The sequence below is a fragment of the Scyliorhinus canicula genome, chromosome 18 (assembly GCF_902713615.1).
Source record: "Scyliorhinus canicula chromosome 18, sScyCan1.1, whole genome shotgun sequence".
NCBI classification, from domain to species: domain Eukaryota; kingdom Metazoa; phylum Chordata; class Chondrichthyes; order Carcharhiniformes; family Scyliorhinidae; genus Scyliorhinus; species Scyliorhinus canicula.
The window spans coordinates 105,638,906-105,664,500 of record NC_052163.1 but is presented as its reverse complement, the minus strand read 5'-3'; the positions used below and the strand labels follow the sequence as shown (position 1 = coordinate 105,664,500).

General features: G+C 47.3%; 1 protein-coding gene across 14 annotated transcripts in view; it reads right to left on the bottom strand.

The window, feature by feature from the left end:
- The window catches only part of LOC119953729 (protein unc-13 homolog A), a 482,106-nt gene that overhangs the window by 341,749 nt on the left and 114,762 nt on the right, over positions 1-25,595 (bottom strand). For all 14 annotated transcript variants that reach the window (XM_038778280.1, XM_038778279.1, XM_038778281.1 and 11 more), the window contains exon 2: positions 13,827-13,850. In XM_038778280.1, coding sequence (XP_038634208.1) covers positions 13,827-13,850 — 24 coding nt within the window. The remainder of the gene's footprint in view (positions 1-13,826; positions 13,851-25,595) is intronic.

Here is a 25,595-nt window from a genome sequence, read left to right as displayed (position 1 = left end):
TATTCTAGTGGAATGCATATCCATTTTAAAGAAGTTTAAGTGTAACAGTATTTATCATATGAATGATTGATTATTAATTCTACTCATCAATTAGCAGTTGAATTTGAAAGGCTCAAGTGTAGAATGAACAGCATTCTATGACATTCTGAAATGTGGTCTATTGAACAGTGTTAACTTAATGCTTGTAAATCACACCAATAGTATTAATAACTTGGGTGTATTACAAGAAATGTTTACAAACCACATTGCGTAAAGTACATGACAATATTGATGGTGCATTTATGATATTGGGCTATTTATACACAACTGACTACAAATGTCAACAATTAATTAATTACTGGAAAGACTGAAAACATTGGGCCATGATTCTAACGGCTGCGTTGCGCCAGGCGAATATCCATGCAGGCTGGTTAGATCATGGGAGAGGCCCAAATCAGCAGCCATATCACGCGGCAAGCGGTTTGTGATTTAAAACTGCCCGCTCCTGCTAGCGGGATCTGATTCCACTGAGCTGACAGGCAGGAAGCTAATTGAGGCTAAATAAGGCAATCTCCTTCTCATCAGCGAGATGGAAGGCTGGAAGCCTGATCTATCTGCTTCCCGTGATCTAACCGGCTCCCCGGTGACAGGTCACACAAACACTGATTAGCGCTGATTCACATAATTGTGGACCAGACATCACGGCACCTGGAAATCTTCGAGGCCCCTGGATGGTCAGGAACCCTGACTCTCCCTGGCACTCGGCACTGCCATGCTTGTATCTTGGCACTGCCAATGTGCCCATGTGGCACTGCCAGGCTAGTAGGAGCACTGCCAGGGTAGCAGTGCCAGGGTGCCACTGGCAAAGGTAGGAGCCTGAGGGGGGCCATGCCCATGAAAGAAGGGATATGGGGGGGGATGAAGAGGGAAAGGAAGGGTGGGGGTGTGAAGGGAGGGAGGGAGGGAGGGAGGGAGGGGGGGCCAAAAGGGGGCGTGGGAAGGCCTGGAAAGGGCGGCCCCTCAGCGACCCCATAGCAGTGTGTCTTCACTTGGGGTGGAGGTGGGCATTGGTGTGGGGTATGCCCATGTATGTGTGGGGGGTGACATCGCCTGTGGGTGAGGGACCCAGATGCTCAAATAAAGATTGGGGCTCTCTTTTAAAATGGTGGCCTGATCTGGATAGCGAGTTCAGCTCCCTAGCAATGGAAAAAATTCTAAATGTGGGCTAGCCCGGAACTAAACTCTCCAGGCTCGGAAAAGTGACTAAGTGTGGTTAGATAGCAGTGGGGAACTCGCCAACAGGGCCAGGGAGAAACTCCCAGCCAAATCCACCGGAAATGATATTTACAAACATTTCCGATAGATCACACCCATTATATTTGGACCCACCTCTAAATACTGCTCCCCAACTACCAACTCCATCCCTCTCTCCGCCAGGCAATAGGCAGTGATTAAACCAACCTTTTGCAATCTTAATATTTGGGCCCAAATGTGCTGCTTGCCACATATCAGCTTAGGGGCTAGTTTAGCACAGTGGGCTAAATAGCTGGCTTGTAAGCAGACCAAGTGCGGGTTCAATTCCCGTATCAGTCTCCCCGAACAGGGTGCCAGAATGTGGCGGGTTCACAGTAACTTCATTTGAAGCCTACTTGTGTTGATAAGCGATTTTCATTTCATTTCATTTTTCATCACAGAGACCGCCTAATTCCGCTTTGGCAACATTGCCCGACTTCATCCTGCCTCAACTCATTTGCTGCTGAAATCCAACCTTCATGCCCTCATTATCTCTAGACTGCGACTATTCTAATATATTCCTGGTTGGACTCCCACATTCTAGCCTCCATAAACTTGATGTCATCCAAAACTTTGCGGTAATGTCTTAATTTTCACTACTTCCAATCCTCTGTCATCCCTTAGCTTGCTTACGTACATTAACTCTTGGCCACGCACTGTCTTGACTTCAAACTGATTGTGCTCATTTTCAAATCCCTCAATGGCCTCACTCTGCCATAAGTCTTTAAAATCTTCTAACACTACAAACCTCCAAGGTAACGAGGACATATGATTTAGAATTTATTATCTAATTCTGGCCTCTTGAGCATCCTTGATTTTGAATCATTCCAGCAATCATGGCTATGCTTTCAGCTGTCTAGGCCCTGTGCTTGGGAATTACCTCCCTACCTCTCTATGACACTCTTTCTTGCTTTCCTCCTTTAAAACGCTCCTCAAACCTACCTCTTTGACCAAGTTTTTGATCACCCTGACCTTTTGTAGCTTGGTGTCATATTTTGTTTTAGAATAGCTCTGTGAAGCGCCTTGGGATGTTTTATTATGTTAAAGGTGCAATATAATTGTAGGCTGCAGTATTTTTAAAAATTTAGCATAATCGGTTTTCGGTCTGTTGGTGCATGACCAACCATTGAATGAAATAATTCAAGGGGTATGGGCATCGTTAACAAGGCCAGCATTTGTTGCCCATCCCCAGTTGTCCTTGAACTGATTGGCTTGTCATCCCATTTCACATTGCACTTAGTTAACCACATTGCTGTGAGCCTGGAGTCACATGAAGGCCAGGCCAGGTAAGGGCAGCAGATTTCTTTCCCTGAAGAGGTAGAATTCCGAACTCCGAACGGACTACACAAGATACAAAATGGATGCCGCCTCTGTCAATGTTCTTGACCTCTATGTTATTTCAGTGTCTGCTGCTGAAGTAGCAAAAGCTTTGTGCAAAACAAGTGATCCACAACCAGACAATGAGCCATTGGCAACCTTTGCCCAATGTCTGTATTCTTAGCTATTTGTAACTGACGAAGGGGCCCCAAATTAAGGAACTAGCAAGGAGGAGAAAGGACATGTTCAACGTGGCTGGACTATTGACCCCATGACTTTATGTAACCGTTATTTATGTATGAATTGATCAGGTAGGCAAACTGCCAATTAGAGGCTATAGGAGCTAACTTATAGCCACTTATGGCATTGAAGATGCATGTTTATGATTGTGACATGAACAGAATTGATTGGGTATATGTAAATGCGAATTCAAACTAATTCTGCTTTCCTTCCTCCTATTAACTCAGTGCGACCTCAGCTCAGGCGAGAAAAGGTGCTGCAAAGACCGTGGAGGTCAAAGGCCTATTCTCCCAGAGCTCTTAAAATTGATAAATTGCTTCTTTACTCATTCAAAGGTCTATTCGTGAATATTTTCACCTACATCCCTAAAGGGGCTTATTAACAATTAATAGTTTAAATTAATTTGGCAATTATTAATAAGTCTTTTGATTGTACTGAAATATTGCTGAAAAAAATACATGTTTTCGAAGCTTTTCGTCTTGCACTTATCACGACAATTGCAAGAATACCTAATGTAAAGGGAACAACAAAGCAGGCAGAGTGACTCTTTTACTACAATTGTATAAGGCATTGGTGAGGCCACACCTGGAGTATTGTGTGCAGTTGTGGTGTCCTTATCCAAGGATGTTCTTGCTATGGAAGGAATGCAACAAAGGTTTACCAGGCGGATTCCTGGGATGGCGGCACTGTCATATGAAGAGAGACTAAATCAGTAAGGATTATATAGGAGTTTAGAAGAGTGAGGAGAGTGCTCATAGAAACTTATAGGATTAGACAGGATAGATTCAGAATGTTCCCAATGGTGGGGAGCCCAGAACTAGGGTCATAGTTTAAAGATAAGTGGTAGACCTTTTAGGACCGAGCCAAGGAGACATTTCTTCACCCAGAGTGGTAAATCTGTAGAATTCACTGCTACAAAAAGTAGTAATTTCAAGAAGGAATTAGATATAGCTCTTGGCATAAGGGATCAAAGGATATGGGGGACGGGACGGGGGACGAAGGATCAGCCATGATCATAATGAATGGCAGAGCAGGCTCAAAGTGCCAAATGGCTTCCTCCTGCTTTTATTTTCTATGTATGAAAGTTCAGCGCATTGCCCTGGGGAATGAATCAGAGAATGGCAGTCATCTAATTTGTTCAGTTGAAACAAGCACAATGTGTACACATGTTCTTTCTGTCTGTGAACAACAGGTCCAGTGTATTAATAAATGTAACCTCTAGCATGCGAAAATTAGCCACACTGCAAATCTAATTGATAATCTCAAATTGGGTTGTCAGCGTAATTCTTAGCACGCTCAGGATTCTTTAGCAATGTTGTCCAGGTCACAGTTTCACATCTAATGTCGGACATTCTGGGCGTGATTCCTCCCCATGCCGTGCTGTATGGGAGAATCGCCCGTGCGGGCCATTTTTTCCCGCGGCGTCAGTCCGACGCCGTTCTGCAATTCTCCCAGACGACGAAAACAGCTTCACAGAGGTCGGCGCCGCGCCTGCCGGAGAATCGCCCGAGGTACCAAGTACGGCGATTCTCCGGGCCACCCGCTATTCAGCGGCCCAGATGGACCAAAGTCCCAACAGCGTGAGCCCAGGTCACGCCGTCGCCATTCACACCTGGTAAATAAATAGATGTGGAAGAAGGAGGTGAGTGGCCGGCCTCACCATCGGCAGCAGGAGGTGCGTCCACGGCCGGTGCTGGGGGTGGGATGAAAGGGCCCTTGGAGTAGGATGCCACAGTGCCCGGGGGGAGGTTGGGTTTTGGAGGAGATGCCACAATACCCGGGGTGGGATGGGGGTTGGAGGAGGGGGCTGGAGGTAGGAGTGGGTGGAGGTAGGAGGAGGGGGTGGAGGTAGGAGGAGAGGGTGGAGGAAATTATGCCGCCGTGCTGTTGTGGGGGGTGTGAGGTTGGACACGGTTACCCGCGGGAGCGACCTGCCAGCCAGTACGGTGGCGAAGACATGCTTCCAAGTGCAGGTCACGCTGATGGCCTGAGGCAAGTGGCGCCTCAATGAGGAGGGACAGGGTTAAGTGCGCAGTGGATGGAGACTGTGGGCAGGGGCGAAGGTTGCATGTGTGTCCTGCAGCGGCACAGGGCAGCCAGGGCACCCATGTATCCCATGGGCCCTGGCTGTCGAGGTGTCAAAGCGCCATTGTTTAACATGTTGTTGTCGTCTCTCCCTCCAACCCCCCCCCCCCCCCCCCATCCGTGTAGGTTGTTATGTTCGCGCACCATCCAGAAATGTTTGCCACCGTGGCGGGAGCGCTGGCCTGCAGGTAGCCATTCTTCACCGCCGGCGAAGGCGGCTCAGAGCAGCTGCTGCAGCAGTGGCTGCAGCAGAGGAACTGGCTGCAGAGGGCCCCGTGCTCGTCGCTCATGCCGCAGGCCCTCCCGCCCGACAGATGCATGAGGAGGTGGAGGGTGACAATGACCACCACATTGTCGGGCATGCGGAGGACGCTGATCCTGATGGGGCGCAGGGGGAGGAGCAAGAGCAGGTGGTTCCTTGGCGCTGGAGGAGCCCCATGCGGCCTCGAGTGTATCGGGACAGCATGTCGTTCCAGGAGCTTCCGGATGCGGCATGCAGGAGGAGACTCCGATTGAGTCGGGAGACTGTGGCAACATATATGCCATCTCAATGGCACACCTGGCACCATGTGGAACGGGGGGAGGACATGATATCCCGGTGGTCGTCAGAATGACGGTTGCCCTTAATTTCTTCGCAATGGGGTCCCTCCAGACATTGAGTGGGGAATCTCGCAGGCATCGGTGCACCGGTGCATCCGGGCCGTCATCGACGCCCTGTATGACATCGCGGACAGATACATTCATTTTCCAGAGGACCGCGCACACCAGGCTAACCGGGCAGCGGGATTCACCTCCATGGCTGGGGTGCCGATGGTCCAGGGGGTGTTTGATGGGGTGCACATCGGTATGCGTCCACCCTCGGACGATAGGGATGATTTCCTGAACAGAAAGGGCAACTATGAACATTCAGGTACCACCCCGACAGGGTCGGGCGCATAGTTGTGGTCTGCTGCGTCTTGCACAACATTGCCCAGCAGATGGTCGAGGTCCTGGAGGAGGATGCACATGGGGAGGCCGGTGAGGGCGACGCCTCTGAACATGAGGAGGAGGAGGATTTGGGGGGGGGGGGGTGCATAGACACTACCTGGGGGTGGGATATGGCCGGGAGGGCTACACGACGACTCCGGCTGGGCGAGCGAACACAACCCTACCGCCCACACCGCCACTTTCACAGCACCTTCCACCTGCAGCACATTGGGAATGTTTTAACACAGTTGCTTGTGTCAGCGGGTGTGATCAGTGCCATGTTGGATGATGACAACCTGCTCTGCGATGACCTGTGGAGCTCCGGTCGCAAGACAATGTCTGACTCATGGCCACAGCTTACACCCTCCATCTCGGTGGTCCCTGTATGTGTCATGGACAACCCACCACATGGCCATGTGGGGCATCCGCCGTTGGTGTGCAGAAGGTGACGGGGTGTTTGGCGGGGGAGGGGGGCATGGCGAACACACACCCTGCCTCACCGTTGCACGGAAACTGCGACCCCCAGTGTCCTCGGTCCCCCACACGACCCCTCAGGCACCCGACATAGCACAGAGGCACCTAGGTTTGGTGTTACAGTGAGTTTAATCATGACATTCAAATACAAGTGCCCTAGCCCCTACAACTAAGCTGTGCCCTGCACAGTGCCAACTTACTAAGTGCCTAACTTCTGACCTTACGGGCCCTACCACTACATCTTGGTGTTTCCCCAGACGGTACAGCAGGAGTGGAGGCGGACTGCTGAGACTCCTGCCCTGCGACGTTAGTCCACTTCAGCGCTTGTTTCCTGGGTGACCCGGCTTGGATGGGCCAAGCTGCTTCGTGGGCATGCTGGATAGCGCGGTGCCACCCTGCCCGCTGCCCACCAGGGACGGAACGGGGGGGGGGGGGGAGTCCAAATGTTCCGGGACCTCCGTTGCTGGAGTCACCGGGACGGCCACCAGAACCTTCTCTTCCCTCTGGGAGCCCGGTGGCCCCAGGCCTCACTGGGATAGTGGTGCCCACGGAGACATGCGCCATGTCATCACCGACACCTGGCACTGCCAATCCTGGAGGCCCGCTGTGGAATCAACCAGGGTCTGAATGTTCCCAGCGATGGAGCTCGGGGAGTGTGCAATCCCTCTGCGAGGCATTGGGCAACCTCCCGCAGCGATTCTGCGACGCCACCCAGCACGTGGCCAAGGCCGCCGATGCTCTCAGCGATGGCCTGCTGAGACTGGGCTAGACCCCGGAGCATGGCGGCAATGTCCAGCTGGCTCTGGCGCATGGCTGCCTGTGAGAGGGCAGCCCTGTCCAGGGCCATGGATGATGTGTGCACATCAAGCCCCACGCCTTGCAGAAACTGACCCATGGCCGAAACCGTTGCACCCATTGCCTCCACCTTGGACGCCACCCGTGCGGTGTCGGCCTGGGTTACAGCCATGACCGGCACCAGTCCCTGCTCCTGGATGCGGATGGACTCCTCCAACTGCGTTTGCAGATGCTGGAAGGCGGCCGTCATCCCTTGTCCACTCCCAGGGTTTCCAAATGCATCTGGTCTGTGGGTGGGTCTAGTAAGTCCAGGAATCTGGGAACTGTCTGGGCGGCAGCTGTGTGCTGGGCCTGGGCTTCCCTCCGACTGTCCAGCCCCTCGGCTGCTCCTACCTCCACCTGCTGTACCGGATCAGCTGTGTGGTGCCCACCAGTAAGTGAGCCCGAAGCCTCATCACTTATGTGCCCAACCGAGGTGAGTGTATCTGCGATGGTGGACATAGTGGGTGACAGCAGTGCCGCAAACTCGAGCTCATCATCTGTCCCCAGGTCTGGGGGCTCCTGGGTCGATCTTTGGACCGGCGCTACTAGTCCGCGGCCCACATTAGGTGCCGTGTCCGGTATATGCATCGACTGGCCGTCCTCCGTGCATCACTGTCCACAGTCCTAGTCCTCTCTCCGTCACTGTCCCGGCTTGCGGCCCTCCCCTCGTCTGTCGTCTCTTCGTCCCTGTCGTGTCTGTGCGTCCCTCTCCAGTGCCACGGCCTCAGGGGAGGGCCCCCCTGTCAGTCTTCCTTGCCCCCTCTGCCATGCGTCCGTGGGGGGGGGGGGGGATGTGCTTGCATCTGGATGGCAGGGGCTTCTCCACAACGTCCCTGGATGATCGGCTCCTGGCCCTGCTGACGACAATGAGGTTTGTATCGTTAGACACCCGGAGTTGGGTGTGGGCATTGTGAGTGGGTGCATGTCGGGGGGGTTATGTCACGGGATGGGTTGAAAGCGGGGGGGGGACTTGGGGGCAGTGGTAGGGGGTGCAGTGTGGGGGGGGTAGAAGGTGACCGGCTGAGGGGTGTAGCCAGGCAGGGGAGTCTCACTTCCTGCGCCTCCGACCTGGCATGGCGCTACCCAGCGAGGTCTAGAGTCCTCTGCTCATGGACGGTGAGGGGGTGCAGCACAGGTGATCCCCCTCCGGTTCTTGAACGCTCACAAAGGTTGTTCTCTATAGATAACAACACAACTGGGGCTGGATTTTCCGTTCTGGAATCGTTCTCCCACCAACTGAGACTCACGACTGGTCTCCGCAGGCGCTAGGAGCAGCACCGGACGGTTTCCTCTCCTTTTCCATGTAAATTTATGTACTTGGCCTTGGAGGAAGCCTCTGGTAACAGCTGCTCCTTTAAACACTTTTGACTGAGGCATCAGATGTTAGGAAAGTGTCAGTGAAAATGCAATGATTTTTCACTCTACTGCCTGGACTGCTCTTCAGCTTTCAGGCAGAGGTCTCTGATGGGGGAGGCAGGATTTGCATTGTGGGGGTGGAGGGGGCCTTCCAAGGGACTTTGGGGGACCTCTGTTATGCACTGACCCCTGTGACGAATGTGGGGATTTCAGATATATTTTAAGTATTTGGTGCAGTGAGGATTAAAAGTCTGGATTAGTATATAACTCCTGGTGTTGGGTTTTAAAAATCCTGGTTTAAAAGACACCTTGATTCTTTGGAGCTAGAGGTGCAATTAAAGTATCGCAAAAGTTTCGGTTCATGGACTTTTATCACATAGCACGGTAGCATGGTGGTTAGCATAAATGCTTCACAGCTCCAGGGTTCCAGGTTCGGTTCCCGGCTGGGTCACTGTCTGTGCGGAGTCTGCACGTCCTCCCCGTGTGTGCGTGGGTTTCCTCCGGTTTCCTCCCACAGTCCAAAGATGTGCGGGTTAGGTGGATTGGCGATGCTAAATTGCCCGTAGTGTCCTAAAAAGGAAGGTTAAGGGGGGGGGGGGGGGGGTTGTTGGGTTACGGGTATAGGGTGGATACGTGGGTTTGAGTAGGGTGATCATTGTTCGGCACAACATCGAGGGCCGAAGGGCCTGTTCTGTGCTGTACTGTTCTATATCTATATCTAATAAGGTTTCCCTGCGAAGTAGAGAATTAGAATCATGGGGAGCAATCTACCGGCCATATTGAAATGAAATGAAAATTGCTTATTGTCACGAGTAGGCTTCAATGAAGTTACTGTGAAAAGCCCCTAGTCCCACATTCCGGCGCCTGTCCGGGGAGGCTGGTACGGGAATCGAACCGTGCTGCTGGCCTGCTTGGTCTGCTTTAAAAGCCAGCGATTTAAAAGCCAGTGAGCTAAACCAGCCCCATTGTGCCCCAATGGGAGGCAGCGTGGTCGGTAGATGCCGGATGAAGCCTCCCATGGGCTTCCCAAAGCCCAAAAGCCACATGCCTCACATGAACTACCTACGTACCACGAGGCGTTGGGATCAGGAACCAACTCATAATGGGCAGGACCAAACTGCGCTCATGTAGTAAGCCTTAAACCTACTTAGCCGGTATCTACCAGCCTCCCAGGGAGGCCACAGCCATGCACCATTCAGTCCTGGTGCACACAAACATGGACCAGGCAAAACGGTAACGGCGGGGGGGGGGGGGGGGGTCTCCCAGGCCATCATTTGCCCCTAGGTGGCCAGTGATAGGGCAGGGTGGCCCTCTGGCCCTCCCCTGGAACACGGGCACCTTGGCACAGCCGCTTCCAAGGTGCCTAGATGGCTCTGCTAAGCTGGCAGGAGCACTGCCAGGGTTTCAAGGTGGCAGTGGAAGGGTGCCTGGGTGCCAGCCAAGGACCAAGGCCAGAGAGGGGCCATTCCTTTGAAAGGAGGGTGGGGCATGAAGGGTGTTGGGGGTGTGCAGCAGGTAAGAAGAGCCTCAGAGGTTGACAGGTGGGGGCCCTGGAAGAGGGGGGGGGGGGGGGAGAAAAGGGGCCCAGGGACCCAAAGTGGGCTGTCCTCACGGGGGTGGAGGGGGTGACATTGCCCATGGGTAGCGGGTGTGGGGGACCCACGGAGCTCACTTAGAGGTCGGGGCACCCTTTCAAAATAGCAGCCCAATCTCGGAGTTCAGCTCCCCAGTGATGAAAAAATTCTAAGTGTGGGCTAAACCGGCGAGAAATTCCACAGGGCCCCAAACATTGACTAAATGTCATTCGATCATAGAACATAGAACATAGAACAGTACAGCACAGAACAGGCCCTTCGGCCCTCAATGTTGTGCCGAGCCATGATCACCCTACTCAATCCCACGCATCCACCCTATACCCATAACCCAACAACCCCCCCCTTAACCTTAATTTTTATTAGGACACTACGGGCAATTTAGCATAGCCAATCCACCTAACCCGCACATCTTTGGACTGTGGGAGGAAACCGGAGCACCCGGAGGAAACCCACGCACACAGGGGGAGGACGTGCAGACTCCACACAGACAGTGACCCAGCCGGGAATCGAACCTGGGACCCTGGAGCTGTGAAGCATTTATGCTAACCACCATGCTACCCTGCTGCCCCGTGCCCCGTGGAGGGGAGCTCCCAGCAAAACCTGCCACAAATGACACTTAGAAACTTTTCCATTTAAATTGCGCCCATTGTATTCAGCTTAGTGAGATGATGTAGTTAATGAGATGAGCCTGGGTTGAGGAAGTTAGGTGTTAGTTTTTGCCTGGAAGGTGATCCGAGAATGTTTCTGAACACAGCCAGATGGTTGACTTCCGGTGGCGCTCGCGAACGGAGTGGCCACGTCAAGAAGACGCTCCCGCCGGACTGCGCTATTTCGGTCATTTCGGGGGTTTCCCTGTTATTTTTTTATCCCGAATTTCTTTGGACTTTGAGGCCTGAGGGACAGGTGACGGTTGGGCCTGTTTGGAGCCGGGGAGGAGCCCCGCGAGAGTGTCCGGCGGCCGGAGCGGAGGTATCGAGCCCAAAGTGAGCGGCGAGGGAAGGGGCTCAACACGAGGCGAGGCGAGGCGGCAGCCCCAAACCCAGGACACGGCATGTAGTGGGGAAGTAGAGCACACTGGGTGGCTCCTGCTGAAAATAGATTTTTGAGAAGTTTGAGGTCCTGTCTCAGGGAGAGAGATTTTTGATTTATTTTAGGAATGCAGCCAGAGATTCTGCATTAGTCAGAGTGTCAAGCAGTCTCAAAATATCTCTCTTTCTCAAAGTAGAGTGTCCAGAACATCTCTTTACAGAAAGTATTGTTGAGTCTGCTAACTGTATTTAAAAATGGATTATGACTTGTGGTGGTTTTGTTGTTTGAGTGGAACTAAAGATAGCAGTTAAGTGTTATTGTGTCACTGTATTGATTAGCATTGTTTAAGGGGTAATGATAAGCTATATTCTTGTGTAATGTTGAAGATTATTAATACTGTATTAGTGACAAAGTTTGTTTTAATATACCATCTCCCTATTTTGTGTAAAATTCCTGTAGCGTAGCATTCTTTCCTCAGACTTACAAATTTAAACAAAAGATTGGGGTTTCTGTCCAGTATCCTAGCAACTATTGGGGTCTGGTCCAGGATCGTAATACCGCCTTGACCCACTATGGAGTCCATCGCATCAGGGCCACACTTGAAAGTACTTGAACAAATTCACACCCACGTGAATCCTGGCTGAGAGGTCTGGAGCATCTCAGGGGGTGGAAAATTGGGCTTCCAGCCCATTGATCAGTTGCAAATGACCTATTTGCATGGTGCCACTGGCACAGGGAGTGTAGCTCGCTGCCACCAGCGGTGAAGGACTGGAGCAGCAAAACAGGATTGGCGCCGATCTGATCTTTAGCCAATGCTCCATTCTCCGCCAGATTGGGAAACCCGCTACCGCAGCAATCAATGGAGAATACACCTCGAGATATGTATTTCTGGTACTGTTCAAATCTCTCTGCAGCAATTCATATTTACACTGTTCACAGTTCTTTTTTTAAAAATTTAAACTGGGTAAATATTCTGATTAAACAATCGATTCTACCCTAGCCCTGGCTCTGCATCTTACTTTCCAAACTCCCTTTCATTCAAGCATGATATCTTTGCCCCAGTTTTCTGGGGTTCTCCTTGTAAATCTACTTGTTGTTCCAGCTCTCTGGCTTTTGAAAACCTACTTTGTGCCTCAAGTCTCATGCTATAAATTGTGATTTTTGTTTGCTGTGTAGCTGTTCCTTCATCTCAAATGTTTCTTTTAATATAAATATAACCAGTACAATTGAAGGTTTTTTTTTTAAAGTGTCGACACAAATCTACCCTTGCTGAAACATTTTATGGTTTAATAATCTTGGATGGAAAGCACAACATGGATTTTGAATTAAGTATGATTGTGATGCTCTGGATAATGCCTTTGATAATGCTGATTAAGAAAAGTCAGCACGTAAAAGAAAAGGTCCCAAATAGTTTTCAACACATTTGGACCCATACCGTCATGTGTTGGCAAGTACAGAAGAGGGAGAAAAAACAGCATTTAAAGAAAAAATTGAATGCCATATCCTGTGCTCGTCATATGAATTATATGCAAAATGGCAGCAGTAGTTTTTGTCATTAATCTCAGGTACAATTTATATTTGGTGCACTGTGGTGATTGTCCAGGCAACACAGCAGAGTCAGGGTTGCATGGCCTGTGTGACCAATCAGAGTGTGGAATCCCCCCATGGTGAGAGAGGCTCTTAGTCAAGAGATATTTTGGGAGCTAGCTACAGTAATGCGGCTGCTGAACAATTCTTACTAATAATCTTTTTGGATTCATTAATGAAATCTGTGAAAGTGCATCTTTACATCTGGCAACAAGGAAAATTATCCTTTACACTGCCTCTGGCCTAAAATCCTGTTTTAATCAAAGTCTGAAAAAAGGACTCACCAGATGGCTCTCTTTGGGCAATTAGACCATTTGACTCCTCCACTGAGGAGTAGACACAATATGTTGCGCTTGGGTATTATTTCCAAGCAAAAAATAGAGGAGGAGGTGAAACACAAAGCAATTCTAAGCGTTTGTGGAACACAGACCTATAACCTTATTCACAGTCTTACAGCCCCAAGCACACCCAACTCCTAATCATTTAATAAGCTTGTGGATTTAGTGAAGGCTCAAACGCAATCTTAACCCATCAGTCATACTCCAGAGGTTCAAATTTATTTTGAGGGTGGGAATCCCAGCGGAATCAATTATGATTTACATTGCTAAACTGAATTATCAGATTAATTGTGATTTTGGAGCCACCCTAAATGATATATTGAGGGATAGGTTAGACTGTGGTGTGAACAACAATGCTACTCAATGCAGATTGCTTCCAGAGGTCAACATAAAGTTTAAACAGAGCAATAGAGCTACACAGGCCATGTGCCCCTTGCTCTACATTGCTCTTAAAGAGACAATCACCACATGTACAAAACAAATTTCTCCTATCCAATTGTTTTCAGTGAACTGTATCTTTAACATACATAAGAATATCCCAGTAATTCCATTTGTTGACAATATACTAGAAAATTATAAAGAGAGTATCTAATGCTAGCATTGTCATCTCCACAAGCTTGTTAAATCAAATGTTCGATTGGTGAATTATCTTTTAAATCTTGAGATCTGAAATATAGTAAAGATGACATTTATAACATTTCTCCTAGAGGAATTTGGAAAAGAAACTTACCTTGCGGTCCATCAAGTTGTGCTTCTTAACTGAAAAAGAAGAAAAACAATTTTATTATAATTACCTTTTCACTTAAGTCACTGCAGTAAACATTCAGAATAATTCAGGGATCACACACGCTCTCAGAATGACAAGTCAGAAAATCCAGGTTACAATGCTGCACCTTGAACTCTGATCCATGCTCCCATGAGTGTGGCTACCACTAGACAATCAAAAATATCGATGACTAATTCAAAATTCAAATTTTCTTTCACTGCTCATAGAATTACATCAAAATTACTAATCAAAACCAGGAGCGGAAATTGGTGAGGATGGAGGAGAGTTTTCTGCACAGGGATATCCCTTCGAGCCCTCGTCACAACCGCACTCCCATCCCCTCCGACCAAGTACTTAAGAAGCCCAGTGGTAGTAGCCACGCTCCGAACATGATAATAGATGAGACAACACTTTGGCTAACCGAAATGTCCACTGTGGCTCCCATCTGTAACAAACACAGCTTTATGCCCGTAACAATGAATGCCACCTTCAAAAGGATGGAGACAGGATGAGGGACACTTACAGGTAGAGACATGTACACAGACGAAAGAATGGTGACTCTGGAGGAACTTGCAGTGAGGTTACAACTACCAAAAAGGAAATGAACTGAGACACATACAGCTCAAAAACCCTCCTCTGCAGAGAAACAGCAACATACCCGCAAATACCAGGCAACCGCTAGTTCAGGAACCCCTGTTGGATGTGGGCGGCCTAGGAAGGAGGAACTGTGGGGTCCTGTACAGGTGGCAGGTTGGGGGAGGTACGCTTCCCCCCTGGATGAGACAAAGGAAAAATGGGAAGAAGAACTAGGCACAGAAATAAGTGGGGGGAGGGGGTACCTCCGGCATAGAATCTACAGTACAGAAGGAGGCCATTCGGCCCATCGAGTCTGCACTGACTCTTGGAAAGAGCACCCAACCCAGGCCCACATCTCCACCCTATCCCTATAACCCAGAAACCACACCCAACACTAAAGGCAATTCTGGACACTAAGGGCAATTTACCATGGCCAATCCACCTAACCTGCACACCTTTGGACTCTAAGCACTACACAGGGCGAACTCCACCTCCACATGCGCTGGGCTGACCTTATGCAGAAAAAAGTTGGCACACGGAACGCACCTAACTAGAACCCAAATGAGCAGGTTCTTCCTAGAGGTGGAGGACAAATCTGAACGGTGCCAGGGAGGCCCAGCCAACCACACCCACATTTCTGGCCTGCCCAGACTTGATGGGTTCTGGACAGCATTCTTTAAGGCAATATCCAAGATTCTGAGGGTGGAACCATGCCCAAAAGCAATTAGAATACTTTGAGGAGTGGGGCTGACACCCTAGCCTTTGCCTCCCTAATTGCCCGCCAAATAATCCTGCTCAGTTGGCGATTGGCAGCACCACCCAAACCTGTAGACTGGCTGTCCAAACTGCATATTCCGCCAACTGGAGAATGTAAATTTGCCATCTGGGGGTTGGAAGAGGGTTTCCACAGGACGTGGAAGCCGGTTCACCAACTTATTCCACAACTAATTCATAGCCAGCAACCAATAGAGCAAGGGGGGAGGAAGACACGGATGAGCCACAGAACCTAAAGGAAAAGGGGAGGGGGGTTGAAGGCCCACAAAAAAAGAATGTGAGGGACAAGAGACAAAGCCGCACGGGACAGGCCAGAGGACACATGGAAAACTAAAGTGAACAACAAGAACACACTGGTTAATACACGTTCGGGCCACACAGCGGGGTGGGGGGAGAGACAAGTGAACATAGAAATGATCTTTGTTTGTTTCATTTTCTTTTTTCTCTTTTTTTTTTCTTTTGTAATTTTAATCTTTCCTTGGTTGTTTTGCAATGTAGTAGGGTGCAGTTATGCGACTTGTAATTTAACTTACGAACTGAAATGTGAAACATAAAAACTGTGAAAACCAATGAAAACATTAACAAAAATCCAATAAAATATGTACACCTAAGAACAAAGACAAAGAAAATTACAGCACAGGAACAGGCCCTTCGGCCCTCCCAGCCTGCGCCGATCCAGATCCTTTATCTAAACCTGTTGCCTATTTTCCAAGGTCTACTTCCCTCTGTTCCCGCCCATTCATATACCTGTCTAGATGCTTCTTAAATGATGCTATCGTGCCAGCCTCTACCACCTCCGCTGGTAAAGCGTTCCAGGCACCCACCACCCTCTGCGTAAAAAACTTTCCATGCACATCTCCCTTAAAATTTCCCCCTCTCACCTTGAAATCGTGCCCCCTTGTAACCCCCACTCTTGGGAAAAGCCTGTTGCTGTCCACCCTGTCCATACCTCTCATAATTTTGTAGACCTCAATCAGGTCCCCCGTCAACCTCCGTCTTTCCAACGAAAACAATCCTAATCTACTCAACCTTTCTTCATAGCTAGCACCCTCCATACCAGGCAACATCCTGGTGAACCTCCTCTGCACCCTCTCCAAGGCATCCACATCCTTATGGTAATGTGGCGACCAGAACTGCATGCAGTATTCCAAATGTGGCCGAACCAAAGTCCTATACAACTGTAACATGACCTGCCAACTCTTGTACTCAATACCCCGTCCGATGAAGGCAAGCATGCTGTATGCCTTCTTGACCACTATCGACCTGCGTTGCCACCTTTAGGGTACAATGGACCCTGAACTCCCAGATTTGTCTGCACATCAATTTTCCCAAGACCCTTCCATTGACCATATAGTCCGCTCTTGAATTTGATCTTCCAAAATGCATCACCTCGCATTTGCCTGGATTGAACTCCATCTGCCATTTCTCTGCCCAACTCTCCAATCTATCTATATTTTGTTGTATTTCTGACAGTCCCTCCTCGCTATCTGCAACTCCACCAATCTTAGTATCATCTGCAAACTTGCTAATCAGACCACCTATACCTTCCTCCAGGTCACTTATGTAGATCACAAACAACAGTGGTCCGAGCACGGATCCCTGTGGAACACCACTAGTCACCCTTCTCCATTTTGAGACACTCCCTTCCACCACTACTCTGTCTCCTGTTGCCCAGCCAGTTCTTTATCCATCTAGCTAGTACACCCTGAACCCCATATGACTTCACTTTTTCCATCAACCTGCCATGGGAAACCTTATCAGACGCCTTACTAAAGTCCATGTATACGACATCCCTTCCCTCATCAATTAACTTTGTCACTTCCTCAAAGAATTCTATTAGGTTTGTAAGACATGACCTTCCCTGCACAAAACCATGCTGCCTATCACTGATAAGTCTATTTTCTTCCAGATGTGAATAGATCCTATCCCTCAGTATCTTCTCCAACAGTTGCCTACCACTGACGTCAAGCTCACAGGTCTATAATTCCCTGGATTATCCCCGCTACCCTTCTTAAACAAAGGGACAACATTAGCAATTCTCCAGTCCTCCGGGACCTCACCCGTGCTCAAGGATGCTGCAAAGATATCTGTTAAGGCCCCAGCTATTTCGACCCTCGCTTCCCTCAGTAACCTGGGATAGATCCCATCCGGTCCTGGGGACTTGTCCACCTTAATGTCTTTTAGAATACCCAAAACTTCCCCCTTCCGTATGACAACTTGACCGAGTGTATTTAAACATCCATCCCTAGCCTCTCCATCCGTCTTGTCCCTCTCCTTTGTGACTACCGATGCAAAGTACTAATTAAGAATCTCACCCATTTCCTCTGAGTCCACGCATAAATTCCCTCTCGTCTTTGAGTGGGCCAATCCTTTCTCTAGTTACCCTCTTGCTCCTTATATATGAATAAAATGCTTTGGGATTTTCCTTAACCCTGTTAGCCAAAGATATTTCATGACCCCTTTTAGCCCTCTTTATTGCGCGTTTGAGATTCGTCCTACTTTCCCGATATTCCTCCAAAGCTTCATCAGTTTTGAGTTGCCTCGATCCTATGTATGCTTCCTTTTCATCTTAGCTAGTCTCACAATTTCACCCGTCATCCATAGTTCCCTAATCTTGCCATTTCTATCCCTCATTTTCACAGGAACATGTCTGTCCTGCACTCTCATCAAACTTTCCTTAAAAGACTTCCACATTTCAAATGTGGATTTACCCTTAAACAGCTGCTCCCAATCCACATTCCCTAGCTCCTGCCGAATTTTGTTATACTCTGCCTTTCCCCAATTTAGTACTCTTCCTTTCGGACCCCCTTGTCCTTGTCCATGAGTATTCTAAAACTTACGGAATTGTGATCGCTATTCCCAAAGTAATCACCGACTGAAACATCAACCACCTGGCCGGGATCCTTCCCCAATACCAGGTCCAGTATGGCCCCTTCCCGAGTTGGACTATTTACATACTGCTCTAAAAAACTCTCCTGGATGCTCCTTACAAACTCTGCTCCATCTACGCCTCCAACACTACACGAATCCCATTCAATGTTGGGGAAGTTAAAATCTCACATCACAACCACCCTATTGCTCCTACATTTTTCTATAATCTGTCTGCATATTTGTACCTCTACTTCATGCTAGCTTTTGGGAGGCCTGTAGTAAAGTCCCGACAATGTTACTACACCCTTCCTATTTCTCAGCTCCACCCATATTGCCTCAGTGCTCGAATCCTCCATCATGCCCTCCTTAATCACAGCTGTGATATAATCTCTGATGAGTAATACAACTCCTCCACCCCTTCTACCTCCCTCTCTATCCCTCCTGAAGCATCTATACCCTGGGATATTCAGTTGCTAGTCCTGCCCTTCCCTCAACCAAGTCTCAGTAATACCAATAGCATCATATTCCCAGGTACTGATCCAAGCCCTAAGTTCATCTGCCTTACCTGCTACACTTCTCGCATTAAAACAAATGCACCTCAGACCACCTTTGCGTTCATCATCTCTTCCCTGTCTACTCTTCCCTTAGTCACATTGAGTTTATTGTCTCATACCTTACTGGCTTTAGTTGCTGCTTCTTTACTGACCTCTAACTTCCTAATCTGGTTCCCATCCCCCTGCCACATTACTTTAATGGTAGCCATGATGTGGAGATGCTGGCGTTGGACTGGGGTGAGCACAGTAAGAAGTCTTACAACACCAGGTTAAAGTCCAACAGGTTTGTTTCAAACACGAGCTTTCGGAGCACGGCTCCTTCTTCAGGTGAATGATTCACCTGAAGAAGGAGCCGTGCTCCGAAAGCTCGTGTTTGAAACAAACCTGTTGACTTAACCTGGTGTTGTAAGACTTCTTACTGTACATTACTTTAAAACCTCCCCAACAGTGTTAGCAAAAGCACCCCCTCGGACATTGGTTCCAGTCCTGCCCAGGTGTAGACCATCCGGTTTGTAATGGTCCCACCGCCCCCAGAACCGGTTCCAATGTCCCAAAAATCTGAACCCCTCCCTCCTGCACCATCTCTCAAGCCACGTATTCATTCTGACTATTCTTGAATTTCTACTCTGTCCCGTGACACTGGTAGCAATCCTGAGATTACTACCTTTGAGGTCCTACTTTTTAAACCTATCTCCTAACTCCCTAAATTCTGATTGTAGGACCTCCCTTTTTTTTTTTTAAACCTAGATCGTTGGTGCCTATATACACCACGACAACTGGCTGTTCACCCTCCCACTTCAGTACGTCCTGCAGCCGATCGGAGACATCCCTGACCCGAGCACCCGGGAGGCAACATACCATTCGGGAGTCTCGTTTTCGACCACAGAAACGCCTGTCTACTCCCCTTACAATTGAATCCCCTATGACTATAGCCCTGCCAGTCTTTTTCCCGCCCTTCTGTGCAGCAGAGCTCGCCACGGTGCCATGAGCCTGGCTACTACTGCCTTCCCCTGGTGAGTCATCTCCCCCAACAGTATCCAAAACGGTATACCTGTTTTGGAGGGAGATGACCGCAGGGGACACCTGCACTGCCTTCCTGCTCTTTCTCTGCCTTTTGGTCACCCATTCCCTGTCTCCGTCACCAATCCTAATCTGCGGTGTGACCAACTCACTGAACGTGCTATCCACGACCTCCTCAGCATCTAGGGTATGAATTTAGTGACTATAACAGTGGTCCCATCCACCAGCCAGAAGCAATACCACAACAGCCATTTTTGGGAATCCCCAACAGGATATCAATCAGGCAGGTAGCCTCTAGCCACTGTCGTTCGCACATCTTTAAAGGCTAAGATTTTGCCTCTAAGAACTGTTGGCCTGTCAGATGGCTGGCAGTTCTTCAGTCCCAGCAGCACCATCAGGAACTGTGGCCAGTGATGGAACTGCATCAGGCCCCAAAGCAGAAGCCATGGAGGATCCCACAGACCCCAGTGAGAGGGAGTGGGGGGAGAGCCCTTGCCACAGAGGGCCCTTGACAGGCCACTGGGCGCCCAATCAGGGTGTGGGGGGGGGGGGGGGTGAACTTAATTATGTACATGATCTGTGATAGGAGAATTCCATCAAACTCTTGTACTCCAGAACTCTTTCTAAACTTGCACTGCCTTTTTACATTTCCACTCAGCTTCAAAAGATCCTTTAATTTTTTTTCAAAATCTTCTCAACTCTTCCACCATTAGCTGCTATGTCTATAACCTTTATGAAATTTGTTGGCATACTTTACATATGTTGGGTATGAACACGTAATTGTAATACTTCTAAAATTGTTGGTAAAACAAATGCAGAAGATTGTGCAACAGGAAGGTGATTACTTTGATGTCCAGAACAATTTATTAGTCTGAAGGCTCATTTGAATTTTGCTTGTCCTGATAATGCAACTGCCATCAATATTATCAGTGAAGAAGTACACCATATTTTGTTCAGCAGAAGATGTGAATGATTATGCTTGAATAGTGTGCAATATAAACTAGAATGTGTATATATTTGCATTATAATTCACCTCCCCTATCATATTTTTTCCCCAATGGTAATAAGGAATTGCCAAAAGCAGTAGTCGAAGTTATGGGCCAAATGTTCATGGGCTGAAGAAAAGATTATTGGTGTATTTGAAATGTTACAAGTGCCACTGACCATGGACAAAAGAACCCTCAGATTTGGGGTCTTCATGAAAGCACCAATTTTATGATCTCAAAACAGCCAAAGTTTACCAAAGCCAATGCATGTCTGTGTGGCATTCAGGATGATCAATGATCCTCTCTGCCTTTACCAAAAAGAGTAAAATAAAAATGTAGAATACCCTTCGTGGTTCTAGTTACAATCAACCACCAAAAAAAAATCATGAACTATAATTTGGAGTACCACAACGTAAATAGGATGAAACTTCTATGCTCATCACTGAAATGCTTCGTGGAAAATAGGCATTTGTATTCAGCATTGCCCATGTCAATTTATCCTCGTTTTCCAGCTTTTCCACTCAGTAGTTTCAAAGATGACTCCATTTATAGAATCCAATGACAATATGCTGTCTAATACAATGGAGAACAGTCAGCATTGACATAAATTCCAAGTAGAAATTCAAAATATTAACAATTTAATTACTTTATTTAAAATGGTTAAATGGTTAGGTTAAACATTAAGGAAACACAGAAGAGATTTTTAAAACAGAAGCAAACATAAGAATACCGAAGCATCTTGATAAACTGTGCTTCCCAGAAACTAAACATCATGGTTTTCTTTGACAAATTGCAAATATAGTACATTTACTCTGATGCATAAAAAAATGTCTCCCTTGTATGACTGCACAGTACATCTAATGTCACTGTCAAATTCACTAGTCAGCTGTCAGCCTTATGGGTTCTAATTCAAAAACATCAAGAGCCACAGCGACTGCAAAAAAAGTTGCCTCAAGTCCCTTCCTAGTAAACACATATACTATATCTATCTGTAATATATTCACCCACCCACATATATAAATATATATTTATTTATTATTTAAATATGTAGGCGAATTGAAATGAAATGAAATGAAAATCGCTTATTGTCACGAGTAGGCTTCAATGAAGTTACTGTGAAAAGCCCCTAGTCGCCACATTCCGGCGCCTGTCCGGGGAGGCTGGTACAGGAATCGAACCGTGCTGCTGGCCTGCTTGGTCTGCTTTAAAAGCCAGCGATTTAGCCCAGTGAGCTAAACAGAATTGGCCATACTAATAAATATGAATATTAAATTCATTCCATTGCACACGCTTCGATATGTAACCGCAACAACTGAGGGGAGAGTTTTGGGGGAAAATCTTAATAATTTTGTAAAACTGTCTACTTTTTGCAGTTGTAATTTCAACAACTCAACATATGGTGTAAATTTTAAGAAGGTTAAAAGTAACTGATCAAGTTACATTATTCAGAATATCAACAGCTTACATAGTAGAAAAATAGCAAAAATGAAGTTTAGCATCCAGAATCCATAACTAGGTTTGTTTCAGAATAAAGATTTTATGTTGCTGCATCAGACTTTTACTGCAGGGACTATTTTTTCTAATATTCTCTCCTTAAATTGTACAATTTCAGAGGTTTAAAAAAGTAATTTGTTTCTTTTCCCTGTTTTACCTTGCATGACTCCCAGGATTAACAATAATCTTACTTGTAGTAACCAGTGTGGTGGAATTATTATAGTTTTGTACTACAATAATATTCACTTGGGAAATGGCAGAATATGAAGCATGAACTCAAATCTTTTCAGGCTAATTTAATTCAAAATACTTATCAAACAGAAATACAAAATAATTCAACAAATAACATTGATACAATTAATTAAATTAATCCATTTCTCCTGAGTTATTGCTGAAGTGCTTTCTGATTTGAATCAAGACAATAGTTGAGTCAATTCTCAATTGAAAGTTCTAGTAAGAAATGTTACTTTCCTCAACAGAACACCAGTTTTCCAAAGTGATTACTCAATCAATCTGATTGAAATTAGGTATTGAGCTAAAACTTGATTACATCCAGAAACATAATTAATACTTATGGAACCTCGGTTCATTTGAAAGCGAAATAAAATTTGATAACATTGACAAATACAAGTAACAACTCTCCTACGACAATAATTTGAATAAATAGGTGCAGATGAAGTTCAACAGGATTAAAATCAAAACAATATACAAATTGATCTAGACAAATGAGAAGTAGTTAACTTCCTATCAATCAAGTTAATAAACCTTGTATCAGAACAACCTTATTGATCTCGATTGAACACTAGCATATGAACCTCCAATTGAAAATGACACAGGAAAATCTACATTTGCCACATAATTTTACCAACTCCCCTCAAGATACTGGAATATGGTTAAAACAGGTGCCAATAGGCGTCACGGTGGTGCAGTGGTTCGCACTGCTGCCTTACGGCGCCAAGGACCGGAGTTCGATCTCAGCCCAGGTCACTGTGCACATGGAGTTTCACATTCTCCCCCTGTCTATGTGGGTCTTACCCCCACAACCCAAAAAAGATGTGCATTGTAGGCGATTGGCCATGCTAAATTGTTCCTTCATTGGAAAAAAAAAATAATTGGGTACTCTGAATTTATTTTTATTTTATTTTTTATAAAGGTGGCAATAGCTCTCTGGTAGTTTTTGTTCATTTTTCCGATGTGACTATAGGCAGTGAGTGAAGGCAACATATTTGGCCAAAGGACCATCATATGTAGACTCTAACATCACACGATGTCCACAATAAAGTCCCATCTTTGCCGCTAGACAGTGATCATCAGTCAAAACCTGGGTGAATATTCCCACCAGAGCACAGAAGCCCAAAGGTAGCACACTTCATCAGCCAGGATTTGTACAGATGTGGAGGTTGGAGGTCAGACTCAGGCAAACTATTCAACCTCCTGGGACTGTGAAAAAAACACTAATCCCTGCTCCACACCTCACTAATCACTCTCGCTGTAAACCCTTGATGCTCCAGGGATATAAATCTGTTGTGGATGGAATTCCCAAGAGCAGCGAATAAGGATTTTAAGTGGATGTTCAGACCTTGGAGGTGGAGCAGATGAGAATTACCAGAATGCAAACAGGGATGAAGATTAAGAGAGACAATAGGGACTTTTGAAAATTAAAGGGCAAATTAATAAAGATGTTCAAAATTATGAAGGGTTATGATAGAGCAGATAGGGAGAAATTGTTTCTCTGAGCAGGACGTTCTCTGAGTACCTAATAATTGGGTACTCTAAATTTAAAAGTAAAAAAAAATGATTGATTTTGTATGTGCGAAATGACATAGGGTGACTTTTAGACTGTTTCTAACCTGTGCTCCCCTTGACCTTGGTGTATTCAATGGGACTTTGAAATGAAAGCAATGGTTCAGTCCTGCTTTTAATAAGGGGCAGCACGGTGGTTAGCATAAATGCTTCACAGCTCCAGGGTCCCAGGTTCGATTCCCGGCTGGGTCACTGTCTGTGTGGAGTCTGCACGTCCTCCCGTGTCTGCGTGGGTTTCCTCCGGGTGCTCTGGTTTCCTCCCACAGTCCAAAGATGTGCGGGTTAGGTGGATTGGCCATGCTAAATTGCCCGTAGTGTCCTAAAAAGTAAGGTTAAAGGGGGGTTGTTGGGTTACGGGTATAGGGTGGATACGTGGGTTTGAGTAGGGTGATCATTGCTCGGCACAACATAGAGGGCCGAAGGGCCTCTTCTGTGCTGTACTGTTCTATGTTCTATGAATGGTTGACAGAAAGAACAGATTTAAGATATTGACAAAATGGTCAGGGTTTGGGGTGCTGGAGGTGGGTGATGATGATAAAGTGAATGTTTTTAATCCAGAAAGTTATAGTCTGAAATATACTTCCCAAAAGTTTGGCAGAAGAGGATTTAATAGCAACTTTAAAAAGGAAAGTTGATATACTTAAATATATGCATTGTTACAAGCAGGCAAGAAGGGATGAACTGGCTCCTTTCGATTCAATTACCTCGGTTGGTCATAACAGACGTTTAAAGTTTATTTTTCATGAAGATATCCTTTCCCTAATCCAAATGTATCTAGCTATTTAAGGTAAGGGCAATAAGAAGCCAAAACAAGGGGCTAGATTCTCCGTTCAGGAGACTAGGAGGTCCTGTTCGTGGAGACTCCCGACTGGTCTCCGCTGGCACAAGAAACAGCGCCCAAGTGCGATTCACTCTCCCTTTCCACACAAATGTATGCATGGAAAGCTTGTGCGATTCCATCAGAATCCGGATATAGAGCTGCCATTTTGAGCAGGCAGCCAGATATCGAGGTCCAGTGGCAGGCCGCCCTTCCCTCCCACAACGCAATCCTGCATCCCACCCCCCCTTTTGCTTACAAGTAGGGGCATCCTCCTCCCACACCATGGGAACAGATTACCCCTCAACACCCTGTAGGGTGACCCCTCCCCCATCAGACCCCCCCCACCCCCCAAACAGAGGTCTCCAACAGTCACTCCTCCATGAAAGCTGAAGACAGTTCAGGCAGTGGAGTGAAAAATGGCTACATTTTAACTTACCCTTCGGTAATAATCCGCAGGAGGCAGGAGTCCCGTCACCACACCAATATTTAGTGCCAATAACTATATACAAGAGCAGCTCCAACAGTGCTGCTAGCATTCCAGTCAACTTAAGACTGGATCACAAAGCCTACACAGGTGCTTATATGGGCCCCCTCAATGAGCTACCATTGAAGGAGCTCATACTCCAATTGGCCAACCAATAATGCTAATTGGAGGTCATTACACCCCCCCCCCCACCAAGGTCCGAGGAATTCCTGCCAGCTGGCATTCCTCTGAGCTTCATCCTGCTCCTCATGTCCGGTTCTGTCACCTGTGTCGTCCGCCGGGTCGTTCTCCGACGTGGGCGAGGTGTACCTTATAGGTGCCCGTCTTTTTCTTGACGACCTCCTTGGAAGT